The 20,284-nt window shown below is 55.0% G+C and overlaps 1 protein-coding gene across 2 annotated transcripts in view; it reads right to left on the bottom strand.

The window, feature by feature from the left end:
- The window catches only part of MEGF11 (multiple EGF like domains 11), a 226,450-nt gene that overhangs the window by 22,981 nt on the left and 183,185 nt on the right, over positions 1-20,284 (bottom strand). For both annotated transcript variants that reach the window (XM_040643090.1, XM_040643091.1), the window contains exons 10-18: positions 16,201-16,321; positions 15,073-15,236; positions 13,970-14,072; positions 8,810-8,956; positions 8,301-8,435; positions 3,256-3,384; positions 2,104-2,232; positions 1,593-1,721; positions 940-1,068 (exon numbers count right to left, since the gene is read on the bottom strand). In XM_040643090.1, coding sequence (XP_040499024.1) covers positions 940-1,068; positions 1,593-1,721; positions 2,104-2,232; positions 3,256-3,384; positions 8,301-8,435; positions 8,810-8,956; positions 13,970-14,072; positions 15,073-15,236; positions 16,201-16,321 — 1,186 coding nt within the window. The remainder of the gene's footprint in view (positions 1-939; positions 1,069-1,592; positions 1,722-2,103; positions 2,233-3,255; positions 3,385-8,300; positions 8,436-8,809; positions 8,957-13,969; positions 14,073-15,072; positions 15,237-16,200; positions 16,322-20,284) is intronic.

The raw sequence follows: 20,284 nt of genomic DNA, 5'->3' as shown, positions 1-20,284 counted from the left end.
TGAAAGTGTGCCTCTGTGCCCACGAATACTGTCCACAAAACCCCTCTTGATGACATACGTGTGGGCTACCTCCATGCTGTTGCTAAGCCCATGGTGGGGGTCGTCCTGCTGCCCAGCACCGTCTACACCTCTCCTTGGCTGTCATCAGCAACTGGCCTAACGGAGCTAGCCAACATCCTCAGGGAAATAATGTGCTGCGTTATCGTTCTTTTTGATATATCATCAGAATGCAACGGAAAGGTCTTCTGGCCCCCTTTCTGTTATGTGGGTAAAATGAAAGCCCCTTCTCATTCCCCATCTTCTAGAACAAACCTAATATAATCCCTTTCTGTTCGCAGCATTTCACAACGTGTTTTTATGTATACAGAATCATTTATTGGGTGCTTGCTTATGTGCCAGGACTATGCCAAGTCCTGTGTTCATATTGTCTCAACTTGGTCCTCACGACTGTACTATGGGATGTCATCTGACTGCAGAGCTGGAGCCAGGGTTGAGCCCCTTTGGGCTCTTCAGCCCTCAAAAGAACCTTGTGCTGTGCTGGAAGACAAGAATTTCTTCCCACTTGGCATTTGGGATAATAAGCCATTAAGTAAAACGAAATGGTCTGCCTAGGACATCTAGCAGGTAATGGCCGAACCAGAATTGGGCCTATCTTCGACTGCCCGCTGGCCTTTCCACAGGACTAGCTTGTGGGTACCTTTGTTTGGCTCACAGGAGACTTGCCAAGGTTGAGCACGGGGGAGCCGTGACTGAGAGGCTCCCACTCCCTGTGCCTCCCTCTCTGCAACACACCCCTTTGCTCTCCTTCCAAAAGCGAATAAAGGGAAGTCACAAACTGTCCTTATAAAATCCAGTTGTTCCCATTGGAATCTCCCTAGATCCTGCCTCCCTGGGGCCCTTTCCAGAGCCCCCCGCCTGGGGACTCCCCCTGTGTATTACCTTGGTCACACCGGATTCCTTTAAATCCAGAGCTGCAGTAACAGGTGCCAGTGACGTGGTCGCAGGTGGCATTGTTCATGCACTCACACAGCTGCTGACACCCGTAGCCAAAGGTTCCTGGGGCACATCCTGTGTAGCATGAAGAAGAAAAGGGACAGACGGTGAGACACACCCACTCTCCCATCCCATCCGTGGCCCGCTATGATTAGCCAGAGTCAGACCGATTTCCCTGTGGCTCCTGCTGTGGTTTGGTTGGATGCGTGGGGGTGGACGGAGCACCTTAGCCCGGAGTGAGGGGGACTCCTACTTCCTCCTCACTCGACACCTTATGCAGCATCTTCCACACGCCAGGCCCTGAGCTGGGTGCCCCGGAGGCTTCAAAGAATATTAAAGATGTGTCTCCCTTTATTCCCTCGGTACCCCCTCAGGCATCTGTTCTGCTCTCGGCACCCCCATTCCTCCCGACCCCCAACTGGAGGAAGAAACTACAAACATCAAACTAGGCATGACCTTCTTCAGCCTTTTTTCTTGGAAGCTGCTCCAAAAATCCAGGAACAGGACGTGCAGAGTCCTGAGTGTTAAGGGGGAGGCTTCCCTGGCAGGAGGCTGATGCCTGGCACCAACACGCAGGGTCAGGGGTTAGGACAGCTTACTCTGCTCACAGTGTCGCCCGGTGAAGCCCGTGCGGCAGGTGCACTTGCCGCTAATGTGGTCACAGCTGGCGCCGTTCTGACACTGGCACACACGCCCACAGTCCTTCCCGTAAAACGCTGCAGGGCAGCCTGGAGAAACAGGGAGGGGACAAGGGCGGTACAGTCGGGACCAAACCTGTCATTCCTTCAGACAAAGGTGCCTTAGCACCAGAGCCAGGCTGGGGTCTCCCCACTGTGTACCCACAGGCTGTTCCTCCCTCTCTGGGCCCCACCGTCCAGGCGCTCTGATCGTCGTGATTGCTGGAGCCCCTGACAGCCCTGACTTTCCAGGACTTGGGGCTGTTCAACCCCTGAATCCACCCAGGTTTCCCACTCCTTGGGTGGGTGGGCACAGCCCCTGACCCTCGCCCCACCTCCTCCCGCACTCCACAGGCCTGGATGATGCCCAAGGCAGCCAGCAGGCTGCAGCCCGAGATTCCAAATAGCTGGGAGGCCGGGAGGCAGGACTTACGCTGCGTGCAGAAGAGTCCGGTCCAGCCAGGGGTGCAGTGGCAGGCTCCGTCCTCAGCGCGGCAGCTCCCCCCATTGTGGCAGCTACAGGTGTGGAAGCAGGCGGGGCCCCAGAACCCTGCTGGGCAAGCTGGGGAGGGGGGAGCGAGACGCAGAGGGTGAGGGCAAGGCAGAGCGAAGCAGACAGGAGAGAGAGGGAGGGGGGAGGGCACATCAGCCGAGGTGCCCCGATACACCCCGCTGTACTTCCTGGCTTTCCTGGCACGCTGTTCCCAGAATTCCTCCACTCACCTCTTGGCCCACTTACCCAGGATTCCCATGAAGCCCAGATTCTCTGCCCACTCTCCCAGCTCTGAGGGCTCCTGGCCTTCCCTTCCTGGGGGACTGGCTGTGATTTGCAGAGTGGGTGGGTGTGGTAAACTAAACATCGCAGTTTACAGTGTGAACACGGTGTGTTTAACTTCCCCGTGACGATGGGGGCTCTCCCAGGATAGGGACTCCCCTCCTTCGGCTGCTGAGCTCCCTGAGGATGACACTTGTGTCTCCTCCACCGAATGGAAACTCCCTCGGGCCAACTGGGACCTCCCTAGGGGTCCTGTCCCCGTCTTACCTATCAGACAAGGCGCTCCACCCTCAGATTGTGTGGTCTCGGTACACCTTACAAGATTGGGTACACCTTACAAGAACAGCCTCTCCAATGCCTTGTCCAGGCTTATGTGCCCAGGACATCATTCATGTGGGTCGCTCCGGGGACGCCCTCACCCCTCTGAGGTGACTGCCCTGGTCTCACCTCACTTCCCCACTTCCAGCCCCCAGCATGCTAGTCCCTGCCCCTCCCTCCTCCCCAGCCAAACAGGGGCCACTCCTTACTCAGGTGCTCATGGAGTATTAATTCTCAGTAGTAATGACAATACTCCCAGCAATGTCAATGCCTTCCATACTAACAGTTAATAATGCCAGTGGTCAACCCTAAGAACTCATCATGTTAGCTGTGGGACTCTAACTGGGACTCAGGTGGACATTCCTGTCTGCGGAAGGGGATTTCAGTCCTGGGAGGTGGAGGCATCAGGGGTAAGAGGTTCTGGGTGAGGAGGAGGGTGTGTTTTGGGGCCTGACTCCTGGAGGGGGGGGCATTGCTTGGGCAGCTGCTTACCCTGTGAGCAGTCCTTTCCAATCCATCCGGGGACACATTGGCAGGAGCCATCGATGGGGCTGCAGGTCCCGTTGTTGGCACAGGAGCAGAGCTGGGCACAGTCCTGCCCGAAGTGCCCTCCAGCACACACTGTGGGCACAGGACAGCCTGGCACCTACTTTCCCACCCGCTCTCCTCAGACCACCACCCACAGCAGCTGCAGCCCTGGGAGTTCACAGGTCACAACCGTGATGGCCCGGACTCCCAGATCTGCGTGGGACCTGCCCACCCCCACAGCCCCATCTCCCTGCTCCGGTTGCACATGAAGGAGTTCCCCTCCTGTGCCCACAGCTGCATTCCTCCGGAGGCTCAATTAATGATCCCTTTGAAGGCACAGACAGTCCCAAAGGGACTCTAAGTCGCTTGACTTGGCCTCACGGATGGAAGCGGTCAGGCTGGGACTCCCACCCCCGCTCTCCACCCCGGGCTCCCCACACTGCTCCGCAGCCTTCTGCCGTCTGTTACCACGTGCTCGCCAGCATCACTGATCCCACCGCACGAGGGTGGACCATGTTTGTAGCTGGAAGGAGAGGGACGAGTGCGGGGTGGCAGGTCGGCCTGCAGTTAGACTGCTGGAGGACTGTCTGCCCACCCGTTTCCTCTGTGTCTCCAAACCCCACCTGTCCCTCAGGCCTTAGCTCAGCCTCAGGGCAGCCTTCCTGGGTTCACAAGGCGCTCTCTTCCACGGAGCCCCTGTGATATTTCAGTTGGAGTCAAACAAGGGGTGTGGTACCCCCCCCCCCGGAGGAGTCACTCCTTGGTCCCTAAAGGAAGGGCTGATTTCCTCAATGAGGCTGCAAGCTCCAGGAGAACTAGGTCTACGTGTTAACTGAGCACCTCTCATCTCCCCTGCAGTTCATTCTCCACCTGCTTCCTACAACTCAAGCTCTTCACGGCACTTCTGTGCCCTGCTCAAACACCCTCAGTGCCTCCCAGTGCCCCCACATAAAATCTGGACCCTAAACATCAACACCTAAACTATTTCACCTGGTGACTACCCCGCTCTCCCAGCCACAGAAGCCACTGGCCCACACACCACATTCTAATAACACCTGTGCCTTCGCTCCTGCTGTTCCTTCCAGAGCTTCCCGGACCCTCCTGTCCAGCTGTGGAAATCTTACCCTGCCTGTAAGACTCGTTTTATTTTTATATTTTATTATTTTTTTTAAGTAGGCTCCATGCCCAGCATCGAGCCCAGGGCAGGGCTTGAACTCACGACTCAGATCAAGATCTGAGCTGAGATCAAGAACTGGATGTTTAACCGACTGAGCCAGCCAGGTGCCCCTCGGACTCCTTTTAAATGCGACCTTCCCCATGATCCCCCTGTAGTAGGCTGCTAGTCCTTCAATAATCCAGCCTCTTCTTCCTTAGAAGTAGAATCTGGAGTTTTAGCTGGGCTTATGACCACCTGCAATAAAGATTTCATTTCTGAGGCTCCTGCACAGCTGGGTATAGCGCTGTGACTACACCCTGGTAAGTGGAGATAGCGTGTCTTTATTTGTCCATCCCTCGTCCTTGTTGAAGGATAATGTGGATGATGGATAAGAACCGTGGATAAGGTGGCTGGAGTTTAAGCAGCTACCTTCCATCAGAGGTGGAGGCCATGTGCCGAGATGGCTGAACCACAGCACAGAAGGATGCTGGCCCCTGACCTCTTTGTAAGCTACCCCTCCATTCTCCGGTGGTCTAGTTCTGGAAGCCAGTTATTTGGGGTTTTTACGTCACTTAGAACTGAACCTGATCCTGACTGGCCCATCATCTGTGTTCTGGGCAGCTATGTCCTTGTTTGAACTTCCAGACTCTCAGTTAGTTTCTTCCCTGGTCTGTTACTATGACTTGTGAGCCGATTTCAGGCCGGGCCTGAGTTCTGCCCATGTCTTTGTTCTCCATGATGCCTGGAAAAAGCAGGCATGGCAGCTGAATGTGTGGAAGTAAACTGGCTGCCCTTCAACTCCCAAGTCCCGCTGGGGAAGGCTGAGCTCTGAGTGTCTCCCTCTAGACTACAGGCTGTGTGAGGGCAGGGGACGTGGCTCTCTTGCTCGTTGCTGTGTCCGAGTGCCCAGCACGGTGCCTGACACACAGCAAACATACAGGAAGTTTTCCAGAATGGCCAGAATAGGCCTCAGGAGCAGGGACCTTCCAGTGGGTTCTGTTGGAATCACTGACTCCTTGTCCCTTCAAGCTCTTCTCAGCTCAACCTTCTCCCCTCAAACCCAGTTGTAGCCCACCCTCCATCCTCAAAGAAGGCTTCACTGCATTCCTGTTATGGGGGAGGAATTCCTTGAATCCCCAAGGCCCTCAGTCGGCTGAGCCACGCGGAGGATCATGGGAAGGTACTGATTCTTGAAGCAAAGCAACTCAACCAGGACCCAGTTCTCTTAACCCTTGGGCTCTCACCCTCTCCTTTACGCCACACTGCCTCCCCTCGCCAGCCCTTCCCCAACCAGACCGTGGGCAGCTGAAGCCTAGGATCTGGGTCCCCCCTGTGCCTTTCCTGGGCATGATCAGTGGTTGGGACAAACGACAAAGGCAGCATGGCACACCAGGGTCTCCAGTCTAAAGCCTTGGGTTTGGGTCTCAATTTTATTTATGTATTCAACAAACACTTCTATGGCACTTATATGCACTGGACACTGTTCAGAGTGCTTCATAAACATTAGTTCAGTCAGCCTCGTGATACTGTCAATAGTAGATATCTCCATTACTACTCCCTATTATTAACTCTACTTCACAGATAGGGAAACTGAGGGACCGAGAGGTTAAGGCACTTGCCCAAGGTCACACAGCTCGGAAGGACTGCCCCTTACTGGTTAAGCACCTTTGAGCAGACCGCATGACCCCTCTACGTCCCGTTTCTTCATCTTTGCAATGGGGCCCGTACTGTCACTCGCTGGCCTCAGGCTGTGGTTCACAGCTATGGGGAGGGGGGTGGCTGATGTGGGGCCCTAGGAAGCCTAGGCAAAAGCCTTAGCTCCTTGCAGGGCGGATAACCTCGCGCCTGCAGCCCAGGTTCCAGCTTTAGCTTCCAGAACAGCAGGTGGCCCAGCCTCCTCTTCCCCACTTTTGGGAGGTGCTTGATTTGGGGAGCCCATTCCCCAGTCCTGGCCCTGTATGGGGAGTGGAGTGAGCTGTGCCACCTACCCATGCCCCCCAAACCAGCTCTGAGCTTCTCTAACAAGACAGTCTTATCTTTGAAGCCTTTCTCACCCACACAAGGCTGACAAATTCACCTACAGAGCTCCTAATGCAATCAGTCTAATACATTAATTGGTCGACTTCTTAGCTGAATCAAGAGTGAGGCAAAAAGAGGGGCGGTGGAGAAGGGGGCTGGTGAAAAGAAAACATCTGGTTATATTTAATCTATGTTTAATGATTCTGCATAAGCAGGGTCTGTAATTTGTAACTCACTGGAAAGCCGGTCATTAGAAAGTGTCAGTTCAATTTTTTACAAGGTTTGAGACTTAACCAGGGCAGTTGCCATTAATAGCAAACTCTGTTAGATCTATATGTGGAAAATACTCATTAGGGCAGCGGGCGATAAATCAGACATCGCAGGATCTGAGAGTTACTCCTCGGGCTGCTTAGATCCTAATTTAGACCCAGCCTATCTGTATTGACGGCTGGGTCTCCGATGTTTAATAAGTAAACCTCGACCTGTCAGGTTATGATTAAACTGTCCTGGGAGGGCTGCAAGCAAATGAAACTGTCACATATGCTTCCCTGGGGCCCAAACTTCTCATGACCTCAAAGCATCATGGAGTGAACTTTCCACTCATACATATTAACGGCCCATACACTTACAAAGCCAGCCCAGCTCAGCAGTGATTATTCATCAAAGAGTCTGTTCCCCTGGGGGGAAGTGAGCTCTCAGTGGAAGCATTTAAACACAGGCCAGATGAGATTCTTGCACGGGTGACCTTGAAGTTGCTTTTAGCTCTAAGTTCGCCTTAGTCTAAGATCTCTTTGCTCCTCACAGGATAGAGTGCAAATTCTATAATCCTGTGTTCTAAGGTGTCCCGAGGGCCCCAGACTACCTTCCCAGTCTCCTCTGCCGTCCCCACCCAGGCCCCTCCTCCTTCAGCCGCTCCCTACTGCTGGACAGTCGATGTCCACACCCAAGCTGCCTGCTCTGCCCACAGCGCCTTCCTTCCTTCTCTCAGTGCCTTCCTCTTAGGCTGAGGCCTCGCTGAAGGCCTGTGCGGCACGGAGCCGCCCCCCACATCTACACCGCCTTGGCCTGAGCCAGGGATTGCAATAAGCAGCAGAATGTGCTGGAACCAGCTTCTGCCTTCACACTGGTTGTTAAATATTCAGGAATTTTGTGACCCATGTTAAACCCCTCGTACCACGGAATCAGCCCTGGTGGAGATATTGAGATCAGGGAACTTGCTTGCAAATGTTACAAAGCAAAGCGCCCCCCCCCCACCCGTCCCCAGACAGCCAGGGTAGCCGGCACACCAATGCCAACAAGCTTCGGCTCCCTGTCCGAGTCCTGTTGAGTGGTGGGGGTTGGCTGCAGTTGGCGTGCTGAAGGATTCTGCTTCTGGGACAGGAAAGTGTGCTGTGAGGGATCAGTGATGTTGGCTTGGGTGTGGGGGGAGGGGGCTGGGAAGTTGCCATCTCAAGCCCCTGCCAGAACTGTCTCCTCTGAGTTCCCACGTCATCCTCTGCCTTTACCACTTGGCACTTCGCATAAGCCATTCGGGGACACGTCTTATGCAGAACTCATCTACGCTAATTTCATCTTTCATCAGCTCTGGAGTCGGAATTCCTCCGCTCTGCCACTTCCTCGGAGAAGTCATTTAACCTCTCTGAGCCCGTTCCTTTAACTGCATGCTCGCTTCGTCTCATGCCCGGTGCTGACCAGTTCTCAGAAGCGCAGGCCCGAGCCCTGACAGCAGAGAGCTGTCTCCACGGAGGATAAGAATCCCCAAGCCCCTCCTTCCAGCCACTTCCTTCCCAGGATGCCTCACCTCCCCAGCCCACGCTTGCCCTGGAGACACTACCTTGGTTGCAGAGGGCTCCGGAGAATCCAGGGAGGCACTCACAGATGCCGCTGACGTGGTGGCAGGGCCCACTGCTGTGCACGCAGAGGGGACACGGCTGGGCGCAGCCATGGCCATAGAACCCAGGGGGGCAGACTGGGGATGAAGCGGAGACGGTGGTCAGCAGCCTCAGGGGCCCCAGTCAGCTTGGCTACCTGTCCTGTCCCACGAAGGGATGAAGGGAGGCTCTCAAGAGTATAGGGAGAGCTGTCCCCACCCTACACCTTTGAGGGCCTGTCCCTTCCTGAAGAGAGGAGCTGTGGTCTGGTCCGGTTTCCACTGAGGAGCCAGGCTGGGCCCTGAACTTAGGGACGGAAAGCCAGTGCAGGGAGAGACGGGACTAGAAGGGAGGGGTTTGATGGGGGCTGACTCTGAGAGCCCGGCCCCTCTCAGGCCAGGACTAGTTCCACCAGGGAAGGGGTGGGGAGGGTGAGCCATCTGTTGCTCAGGGACTGAGCACTCAGCCTTACTTCTCTGGCATAAGGGTCCTCGGAAGCCAGGCGCACACTCGCAGCTCCCATCCTCTGGGGAACAGGAGCCGCCGTTCTCGCAGCTGCAGGAGACGGAGCAGTTGGGGCCCCAGCGACCAGGCGGACACATGCTGTCACAGCGGATGCCTGCGGGCCAGAGGTAGACTTAGGTCAGTGGTGAGAGGAGGGAAGGCAGAGGGAAGGACGATGGGAAGGGGTGCTATGCAGAATGAAGGGTGGAGGCAAGCACAGTGCATCTGGGAATGTAGAAGAAAACTCCAGTCCAGGCTTGGCTGGTCAGGGAGGGCTTCCAGGAAGAGGCGATGCCCAAACTGAGTCCTAAGGCCTACGGAGGAATTTACCAGGTAAAGGAAACTCTCTGTGCAAAAATTAGGAGGCAGGAGAGAGAATCCTGCCTTAAAAGAAAACACAGCATAGTGTGGCTGAGCCACAAAGTACAAAATGAGGTATGGCAAGAGATGAGACTGCGGGACCAAGAAGGCAGCAGGTCATGAAGGGCCACTGTCATTTTTGACATCTTAGCTGGTATCCAAGGTTAGGCTTGAGAGACACCAAACTGGGGCAAGTGAGCGCTGTTACGGGGCAGGGTTCACCTGCTGGAAACAAGCTACATGCCCACTCACGTTAGCCCAGGAGCCGTGGGTCCTCTGGGTCCCAGCCAAGCAGCCCTAGGGTGCCGGCCCAGACAGTGGGTGGGGTCTTTTCAGGTTCTTCTGACCACGGCCCTCAGTGCAACGTGAATTTTAGATCGTATGTGCACACGTGTGTATGACAGAAACCAACACTTCGCAAAATGACATTTTACTGTCACTGGACGTGATGCCCTCTGTTTGCACTGCGATGCAGTCTATTAAGAAAGAGGAAGAAGGCCTACATCGTCTTTTTGAGCTGAGATAGAGCAAATATGTATACAGGTGGGTTACAGCCCAAAGGCTAAGAAGGAATTTCAAAAGGCCCCAGCTCTGGGGTGGGGTTTCCTCTCGGGCAGAAGTACTTCCAGTCTGACATGCATTAGGCGAAGAAAGGTGTGGGCCCAGGAAACTGGCTTGGCTTGGGAAGGCGAACATCAGAGGCTCAGAGAAGAGCAGAATTAGTTTAAAAATCATGTCTGCCTTGTTACAGGGACAGGGATTATGGGAAAGAGACAGAAAGGGGGAGGAAGACCCTCAGGCCCAGCGAAGAGAGCCAGCCCCAGCCCCAGCAGCAGAGCAGTGGGACCAATTTGGAGGCAGGCTGCAATTGTACAAGCCCACCCAAGCCCGCGGGAAAGGGAGGGAGGGCTGAGCAGCCAGAGAGAGCAGAGAGGGAGGGGCCGTAACAGGCTTTACTCCTCTTCCAGCGCTCATCTAATCTAGTCTAGTCTAGTCTAGTCTAGCGCCCACATTCCAGCCCTGGCCTCCCTCGCTGTGACATCTCAATTTGGAAGCATGGCGAGGGCTTCCGATGCCACGCTCCGGGAAATGAGGCCTCTTTGCAGAGGGAGGGAATCTGGCCTGCACGCTTCAGCCCTTGATGGAGGTCTCGCCCAGTGCAGTTTCAGATGCTCAAGGGGCTAGCACCTGGACAAACCCCAGGGAATGGCCGAAGGGGAGCCTGGGGAAGCCAGAACCACGAGGCTGCACAAAGCTTTGGACACAGCTTCAGGTCTCCCCTGCTCTGGGAACACGGAAGCTGTGGCCAAGGAATTCTGTGGGAAAGCCAGCATCAGACCACGGGCCGAGGGACTCTGCTGTTCCCGGGGGTCACCCTGGACTAAGGCAGAGCTCTGCCGCCTGACAGCGACCTTAGATCCCCCCTGTGCCCCACGTGCTCGCTGGAGACTGACCAAGGCACACGAGCCACACTGCTCTTTCCTAAAACCTAACTCAGACGCTGCTGTGATGAATGAAACACAATGCGCGCAAAGGCCCCTTGAATTCTTGGCAGCCTGTTGCTACCGCGTGTTCTCCCAATCAACGGATACTCAAAAGCACAGCTACTCTCCTGTGTGGGACCCTCAAAAGGTTTTCACGTCCCAAAGGGGTTCCCTTTCTTGGGGATTGAGAACCATGGCTGCAAGGTGATTATGCTGATGGCAGGTGGCAGCAAGGGCCACTGTTTTTAGGATCTGGCAATTATTACATTCTAGGCCTGATTCTGTGGGAGTGGGGCCCCTGTTGGAGGTTTTCATATGTCCTAAGAACTCCCTCAAACTTAAGACACTGGGACCTGAGTGGGGAGAAGGGTGCAGGGTTCCCCCTGCGTGGAGTGCCCCGGTTCTACTGGAGTGGTCAAATGACCACCCCTTGGCCTATGGGAGGGTCTTCCAAGAACAGCTTCTGAAGAGACATAGCTTCATCAGTTACCTGACCTAGGCCCTGTTTTCCCAGTAGTTAAATAGGGATAATAATCCCCCTCAGAGGTCCTTCCCTATCTTATCCCTAGGGAATCTCCCTGCTTTATTTATTCAGGACCCCCTACACACCTATATTGATTCTTAGCCAGGCTAAGAATCCATGTATGGTGACCTCAAGTCCATGCCAGGAGGCCAGCAGCTCAGCAGCCCACATCCTTCAGGGTCTGCTTAGGGTCCTCCTTCTCCAGGAAGCCTTCCCAGATGTCTGCCCACGGATTCAAGCATCTGTTGGATAGTCAGTGGCATACAGCTTTGTCCCTGCCTAGTATTTGAATGTTTCGTACATAAGTCTTGTCTCCCTTGCCAGCAATTTGAAGACAGAGAACATGGCTTACTGACACTTCCGAGCCTCCTTATTTGGCGCTCCTAGTGGACAGGACGCCATCTTGGTTATCTCTGTTTCTCCGGTGCCCAGCACGGTGTCTGGCACATAACTGGTGTCCAGGGACGACTGCTGTTACTGAGTTTTGCTGTTTACTGCTGGGTCTGACACAGCGCTGGATACGTGGTAGTTGCCAACCAAGGACGTGGTGATTCTTGAGTCAATAAATGCTAATTGAACGAATAGATGGCTCCTTCTTACGATGCCATCCTGCAGCCCCTCCTGTTGGCACGCATGCCCTGAGACCTTGGACAGCTCCCTTTCCTCATCGGTAGTCTGAGGTTAGAGTAGATCACCTTGGAGGTTCCTTCGCTTCAAGGGGAAAAGCCCATCTATGGTTATAGCCCAGCTTCCTTCAATTCACTTCAGTAGACATTTACTAAACACTGCTGTGTACGGGGCAAAGTGAACTAGACAGGAAGGCCCCTGTCAAAACTTGTGGCTTGTGTGGGCAAGGGGAGGAGACCTGCACGCATTTAGGGCAGAGCGAAACCGACGTTGAGCCAAGGCATGACCGATACGCCAGGAGCTGGGAAGTCAGGGACAGACTTCTTGGGGCAGGGGTGGGTGGACAGGGTTCATCTCGCAGGAGTCCGGAGCCTACGCCCGGTCCCCTCCTTTTCCCTCCTCGATCCCCTTTTCCATGACAAACCTCAGGACATCAATCACTCCTTTGAAGTGACTTTAGGACCATATTTGGGAAAATTAGCTTTCTATTAGAATGGCAGAGGCTCTGCTGAAAAGTTGTCCATCAAAGACAGAATTTTTCAGCACCAGCTATCATTAAAATCTTATCAGCTTACTTGAAATTAAGGCCATGAAAAATTCAAGCGGATTTCCACTTGGCTTCTGCCAGGAATCTGGGGTGCCAGTAACTAGGGCGGAGCCTCACTCTGTACCACGGGGCTGGGCAGGGGGCCAGGTCAGAGATGCTGCCGAGGAAGCAACGTCCCTGGCTTTCTACGGCTCTCGCACTTCCTGGTTCTGGAAAACCCAGGCTGCTGAGCCACCTGGTGCAGACGATTATCTGAAGACCTGCGCTGGCAGGAACGCCTGTACCTCCCTCTCTGCCCACCAGCTTGGGACTGAGTGCATCTGTGCAGTCCAGCATTATTAAGCACTTCCTGTATTCATGGGCTACCTTCATTGAGCACAGCCCACGCCCTGTTAGCGCTTACAGGTATTAACTCATTTAAACTTCCACATGACCCCGTAATTGCGAGGATTATAATTCTCTGCATTTGATGGATGGAGAATTCAGGCTCTGAGAGGTTAAAGGGCCTGCCCAAGGTCACAAACCCCAGCAGTCTGGCTCCGGCTCTCTGTTCTTAACCACCATGTCATCTGTCTCTCAGTGGGCGGCAGGCACTGGACACAGGGGTGGGCAAGGCCCTGCCTCCAGAGAGCTCATGGTCTAGGCGGGGAGGCAGATAATAAATACATACTCAAATGACTGTTCAGTGACAACAGAGGTAAGTATGGCAAAAAGAAGACTGTAGGATACTACGAGAATTAATAAGAGGGACTCTTACGTAGTCCTGGCCGGATTGTAATGGGGAAGAGGGCATCATCAGGAGCAGAGAAAAGGAAAGAGCAATGCATGCAGAGAGAAGGCACACACAAAGGCCAGGGGTCAGGAAGGTGGTCGACCCAGGTGGCCGCTGTGTCGTGAATGACAGGAGGGGACAAAAGGGAGGTGGCGGAGTTGGGAGGGGGCCAGGTCATAGGGACTCCTGGGCCACTGTAAGGATTTTAGATTTTCTGTAAGTGCCATGGGAAGCCACGGAGGCACTGTGAGCAGGAACCGATGTGAATGGAGCTGGGGTTTGAGAAGTTCACTCTGGCCACCATATGCAGAATGGAGGCAGCTGGGCTGAGGGGAGGCCCAGAGACCAAGGAGGAGCCCGAGGCTGGGCCGGCTGAGAGATGGTGCTTGGAGGACCAGGACGGTGGTAGTGGGATGGATTCGCCGTGTGTTTGGGAGGCAGGCTGACAGACGCATCTAAGGGACCAGGAGAGCGAGGCCGGGCTAAGCAGAAGGTCCCCGTGCCCCTCTCTACCATATCCGCTGCGAACGCAGATTAAGCACCTGTGCTCACCACGTGTTAGCCTTTGTCTGATTTCTTACCAGTACCTTCCTAGCCTTTAGAACAAAGCCTGCACATAACAGGTGGTCACTAATTGGTTTGCATGAACCGTGTGGAACAGAGAACTGAGGCCCAGAGGAGAGAAGGGAAATGTGCGTCATAAGGAGCAAGAAGAAGAAGTGAAAGAGAAAGAGAAAGAATAGTCAAGAGAAGTAGAACACCAAGAACCTGGTTTCCCAGGCCCTGGGTGGGGGTGCAGCGGGGGCGGCAGATACCTGTCCATCCGGCCAGGCAGCAGCAGTGGCCCGTGACAGGATCGCAGCCATCAGCGTGGCTGCAGTCACAGCGCTCACTACAGTTCAGCCCAAATGTGCCGTCCTGTGGAGGGAAAGGGACAGAGAAACAATCAGACCTAGACTCCCAGAGCTTCACACACTTCTGTTGGATTTTGATAACAAGAGTGAGCCACTGCCCCACGGGGATGCAGACAGGCGGACGGCGGCCAGAGCAGAGTGGGCACACTTTTTATGACCCGTGATCGACATGGCCACGAGGCCACGCCAAAAAATTCTTTGGCTGCGTTAACAGGACTGTGGGGTTTGGAAGGAGAGGGTGATGGTCTTGCCCTACTTCTCGATGGTTAACCCTAAGGGCTGTAGTTAGTGATCGTTACCTAAAATCGTGAACAAGAATGCACTTTGCAAACCATAATGCACTGAGTGCACGTGAAGAATGACTGATTTATTCTTTGTTTCTAGGGAAGATGGTGGCAACCGACATTTGTCACGTGCTCGTTAGGTATCAAGCCTTTTATCCCTCATTTCTCTTAATCCTCACAGCACATCTATGGGATGGTTCCATTATACTCACCATTTAAAGATGAGAAATAGGGTCAGAAAGGTGAAGTAACATGTTCAAGGCCACGTAGTTACAATGTGGCAGAGTCAGCATTTGAACCCAGGGCTGAGGCCTCATATTGGTTGGTTTAATGTATTTGTATCTTAGACTAAGATCCGGTGGTTAGGTCTGGGTGATTGTCACTGAATGGTGCTTGGTGTTGTCCTCTCCTACCCTGATCATAAAACTATTGAGGAACGGTCACTCTGAGGGATTGTGAGGGCTGTCCTGTCGCACCGTGCTGGGAAGGATTCTGAGGCTGCCTCCGGGCTCAGTCAGCGTGCCAGAGTCAACTAGTGACGTTGAGCAGGCGCAGCAAGGGGAAGTAAGGCCGCGGCACCACACCTGCCAGACACCTGCCATTTTCTAGATGAAAGACCGGAGTCCAAGGGTCCCACCGCCTAGGCCGGTGCTCTTCTCTGCACACCTCTGCGGACAGAATGACCGCAGGGAGACGGTGAGGGGGCTGCTGGGCACTCACCGGGCAGGGCAGTTCGCAGGCGTCCCCGAGCCAGCCGGCCGTGCAGGAGCAGGAGCCATCTGTGGGGCTGCAGGCTGCCCCGTTGGCGCAGGCGCAGCTCTCATTGCAGTTCAGGCCCCACGTCCCACTGGGACACGGCAGCGTGCAGTCCAGGCCCTGCCACCCTGGGATGGGGGGAAGGGTCTGTCACCTCTCCGTTGGGGCCCCGCACGGCTTTCTGCCTACTCCCCTAGCTCTGTACCTGCCACTTAAACCACTGTTTCTCTGATCGCCGGGTTAGAACCCACATTCCACCGGGAGTCTGCTCCGAAACACGCAGGGCTGTTAGGAGACCTGGGGCCAGACTGCGGGTCTCCTGCCTCCCGGTTCTCACAGCTCTTGCTGCAGGTGCGGAATCCTGCCTGGGACAGGCACCAGCTGAGATGGGGAGGGCTTTCTCTGCCCGGGGTGGGATCAGGCAGCCTCTTCTAGGGCGCTTTGTTTTCAGGACAGGCTGGTTCCCCGTTCTAAGGCCGGTCATCAGCCTGGTTGCTCTCAGATCCATCTCTCCCCTTCCCCGGCTCGGGTCTGTGTCACAAGGAACTGGTCCCTCAGTCGGCTCCCAGGTGGGCTTCACCACGGGAGACCTGGCCCACGACTAGAGGTGGGGAGCAGGAGAGACATCAGGTCCCTCCTCCCCTTTGTCTGCCTTGGGCAGGGCCTCTGATGGTGGTGGTAGCTGGGTCTCCCCTGTGCTCCATGGCTGTGACGCAGCCCCTCTACCCATGTCCCAGCTCCCACCAGGTGGCCCTCACTCCCAAGCTCCAGAACCCCACTTCCTCCATCTGTCCCTCCCACCCTAGGAGTCATGGCAGCTCCTCCCCCTCCCCCACTTCTCATCTCCAGTTTGTGTACTTTCCCTCATATGCTCCCCCACCGATGCTAATACCATTGTAACTAATCCCCTCTCTCACGTTCCTGCTACTGACGTCCCTGGCCTGGGTTTCCTTGGCTGGGACCTGATCTGTAAGCTCCCTGACCCAGCACGCGGGTGGATGAGGCAGGAACAGCCCAGACTCCTCAGCTGGCAGCCCACCTGGGCGGTGCGCACATCTGAGGGGGACAGGATTGGGCAAGAAGGCACATCACCTTCCTTGCAGGTGCAGGAACCATCCACGGGGGAGCAGCTGCCACCGTTGCGACAGCTACAGACGGATGAGCAGTTGGGGCCATAGGTTCCTGCAGCACAGGGAACTGCACAGACCTCTCCCTGGAAAAGGAGGCAGCGAATTTTGGATCAGAGTTTGTCTCACACTGGGGGCTATGGGAGGCAAAATAATGCCCTCCCCTCCAGCCCCCACAAAAGATTATCTATGTTCTAATCCCTGGAACCTGCGAACTTTCCATGGCAAAGGGGACTCTGCAGGTGTGATTAAGGACCTTGAGATGGCAAGAGTATTCTAGAGTATGCAGGTGGACCCGGTCTAATCACATGAGTCCTTAAAAGCGGGAGGTGACTAAAGATGGAGTGATAAGCCGTAGGAAGCCCTCCACCTGCCTGTGTTGCCCTCGAAGGCGGCGGAAGGCGAACGCGGCCAGGGAACGTAGCGGCCTCCGAAAGATAGGATTAACCTTCATTGCAGAGCCAGCAAGAACATGGGGCCCTCAGTCCTACAACCCTGGGAACTGAATTCTGCCAAGTTCCGGAATGAGCAGGAAGTGGATTCTCCCCCGGAACCTCCAGAAAGGACCACAGTCGGCAGACCTTGACTTTAGTCCCATGAGACCCAAACCTGACCTACAGAACTGTAAGATGATAACTCTCTGTTGCCTTAAGACACTAAAGGTGACGTGATAGGAAACTAATGCAGTGATTGTCACCCGTTGAGGGAGGGGTCCGGCTTCACAGCTCCAGGGGGGCCAACCCCCCCAGAACTTGACCCCCGCGTCTGTATCAGGTCCCGGCAGCACAGAACGTGACCCCTTTCCTCTCAGTATTATTGGACTCTCACCAACAGCCCCACGGCGCAGAGAATACTACTCTCTCCCATGCGCCTGGACCTCAGAGAAGTTAACTGTAGACGGTCATAGCTAATGTCTACCGAGCGCTTTCTCCACGTCAGGCACGTGCGTACACCATCACGTTTACTCCTCACAAGACTCACCGGAGACTACTGCCTCGGCATTATTTCCATTTTAGAGATAAAGCAATCGTACGGAGAACTCAGGAAACTCGGCCCAGGTCAGGGCGCTAAGAACGGTTGACCTCTACTGGCACCCAGGCCGGTGGCTTAGCCATTCTGTCACCAGCTGTCCTAAACTGGCTTGCCCAGACAGCGTTCTGACGGAGGGGTGGGAGCATTCAGTTCACCAGAGAAGAGTGAGGGAAAAGCAGTCCAGGTGGGAAGACTGTGACAAGAATGCAGAGGAGTGTGAGAGCCAAGAATGTTCTAAGGGTGGCTGGGGGAGGGGTTTGTGTAGGGAGAGGTGAGGGGGCTATTTAAACGGGAGTTGGGAGCCTTGAATGCCAGATAAGGGGGTTTGGGCTTTCTTCCCTGAGCCCCCCACAACACGCCTTCCCCACCTCAGGGGCCCACTTTGGGGCTGTCTGCCCTGAGTGTGTGGTCACTAGAAGTTGGAGTGCTTCACCAGAAGGCTCCATGGTTCTCACTCTATTCTCTGCCAGTCCCTAGCAGGCCCTGACCAGCTGGAGTCCGCAGCACTCCCATTACCCAGAAAACTCTAATTTTTCCAAGACTATAAATAGCCCCTAGGAATATATTTAAGCTCTGAGGGCCTTGGACCGGGTGCAAATTGCATGTACAGCTTATGAGTTTCTCTGCATTAATTTACTTCCAGGGAGAGGGGTTTCTCTCCTAGTCTCCTCATTAGTATCTCCAGCCCCAGTCCTCCCAGGGGGCCTCCAGGGGCCTATGAGCCCAGCTGCGGGTCTGCTGATGGGGCTGAGAGAGGACTCTCCATCCTGGCCCTACTCCAGGGGGCAAGATGCAGAGTGCCCTGCTTGGAATATCTGCCCCCCAGAATGCTACACCAGGCCACCGTTTCCTCCAGCGAAACCCGTGCAGGGATATCGATAGCTTGAGGTCACCAGGCTGAGAGGACTTTCTGCATCCCAGAGAAGGACATGGAGACTCAGTGACATCCCCAGGGCCCCCTAGGGTATTGGTGAGGAGGAAAGAGAAGGCAGGGAAGGAGAAGAAAGAATCAGATCTTCCTTCCAGAGAGGTGGTGGGGCCCCGTGGTTAGAGAATGGACTCTGGTGCCATCCTGCTTCCACCACTTACTCACTGCATGACCTTGCACAATTTACTAAACCACTCTGGGACTCAGTGGCTGCATCTGTAAAATGGGAAAAACAACGCCCCTACCTCGTACGATTGTTATATGTGAAGTAGAGAGAACAGTGCCTGGCAGGTAGGAAGTGCCACCAAAGCTACTATTCCTGCAAAGAAACACCGCTTACCGAAAGAATACCCAAAACTCTCCAAGGTTTTGGCAGAAGGCAACTCTGGAGGAGGGATCCATCTCTCCCTCGAGGAACAGTGCTGGGCCCTGTGCAGTGGAGGAGGGCTGGTGCTCACAGGGGGCAGGAATCCTCGCTTCGTGCCCCCACGTTCACCTCCTGCTCCCTCCTACAGGCTGGCGCCCTGGTTCCCCTCCTCTCAGCTGAAACAGGCACACACCAGGGGCATGGTCTTGGGGGACAGAATGACCGCTCACTGAGGAGCTTCTGTGTGTCAGGAGCTCCTCCAAACATTTTCCATTCGTTAGCTCCCAATAGCAAAAAGTCCACATAGGGAATTGAGCAGTTTCTAAAGTGCAGAGTTCACTGAAGGGGTGCGAGCATGGTACAGCTAACTCCCAGCACTCCCCTTCCTCCGCCCTGCTGTCCTGACCCCCACCTGGTTCGAACCCCTCAAGAAGCACAAGTACGAACAGCTAAACTCGTTGTCCAAGTCCCTACTTCTGGCCGCTGACCTGAGAGCCAGGCCTGGTCTACAGTTGATTGGCTGTCTCTGGTGATTGACATTCACAGCAAGCCAATAATCAGCCTAACTTCTCAGATTTAGACTAACAGCTCTGCCCACCTCCGGGCATCCCTTGGCCAAGGTGGAGTGATTCCCAAGGTGCCCCGGGTACCAACTCCCAACACATGGGCCATTCTCTCATCCACACACCTGCTCGGATTGGGGGACCACTAACAGGCTTTAATCATGATGGCCTGTGAGGCACCTGAGTCTACAGGGTCAGTATTTGTGTCTACACATGCTTAGGTAGTCAGTGTATACACCTAAGAGTGTGTGTGTATGTGTGTGTGTGTGTGTGTGCGCGCGCGCATCTGGGGTTATCTGTTTACCTGCCTGGATGGATTTGGGTAGAAATTTGTGACTCCTTCCTATCCCCCCACCCCCGCCCCAGCTGTGTTCCCTCCCCAGTCCTGCCCTCGTGGGAATGGGTGCAGACACAGCCACCCCCATCTGAGCACACTGGGGGGCCTGGTTGGCGCCTGTGCCTGCCTCTGCCCTGGGCTGGTGAGCTCAGGGACACAGGGGTCTGATTTTATTCATGTCTAGGTTCTCGGGGCTTGAGACCCTGTTGGTACATAATGGGCCCTCAATAAATGTTGCTGAACTGAAGTGAGGTGTTTGTGTGTGCACGCTGGCTTCTCCTGCGGACAGCCAGAAGGACTGGGCACTTTCCATATGCTTTCTCTCTCCTGCCAGGCAGTTCAACAAATGTTCGCTGCACGGGGCCACCTCTGAGCCAGCCCTGGTAGTGGGCTCCAGGGGCACACAGGATGCTGAGACTCTCTGCCCTGGGGCAGCTCCCAGGCAGTGTCCGCACAGGCACACTCCTGCTTGCATCCAGATGTGTTGATCTGTCCACAGACTTGCTGTCTCCTCCCCCGGTTAGACCAGAAGTTTCCTGAGAACAGGGATCTTACCTGTCTGGGTTGCCCCAGCATCTGTGGCTCACTACAGGCACAGAGTGCAGGTATTCTGTCATGCTGAACAGAGGGGTGAGGCGCCCTGGTGGGCCCAGGTTCTGCTCTCCCACCGCATACGGGAAGCAGAATATTGCCTGGTCTAAAGCTAGGCTCTGTGCTACTGCCCTGACTCTGGGTCTCTCTGGGGGCTCTTGTGAAAAGGGAAAGCCAGGCCAGATCCTGCCTACTCCCTGTCCAAACGCTGCCCAGCCAGGCTGAGGGTGA

This window comes from Ursus maritimus, unplaced genomic scaffold, assembly GCF_017311325.1.
Source record: "Ursus maritimus isolate PB19 unplaced genomic scaffold, ASM1731132v1 scaffold_27, whole genome shotgun sequence".
Taxonomy (NCBI): domain Eukaryota; kingdom Metazoa; phylum Chordata; class Mammalia; order Carnivora; family Ursidae; genus Ursus; species Ursus maritimus.
This window is presented reverse-complemented; position numbering and strand designations above follow the sequence as displayed.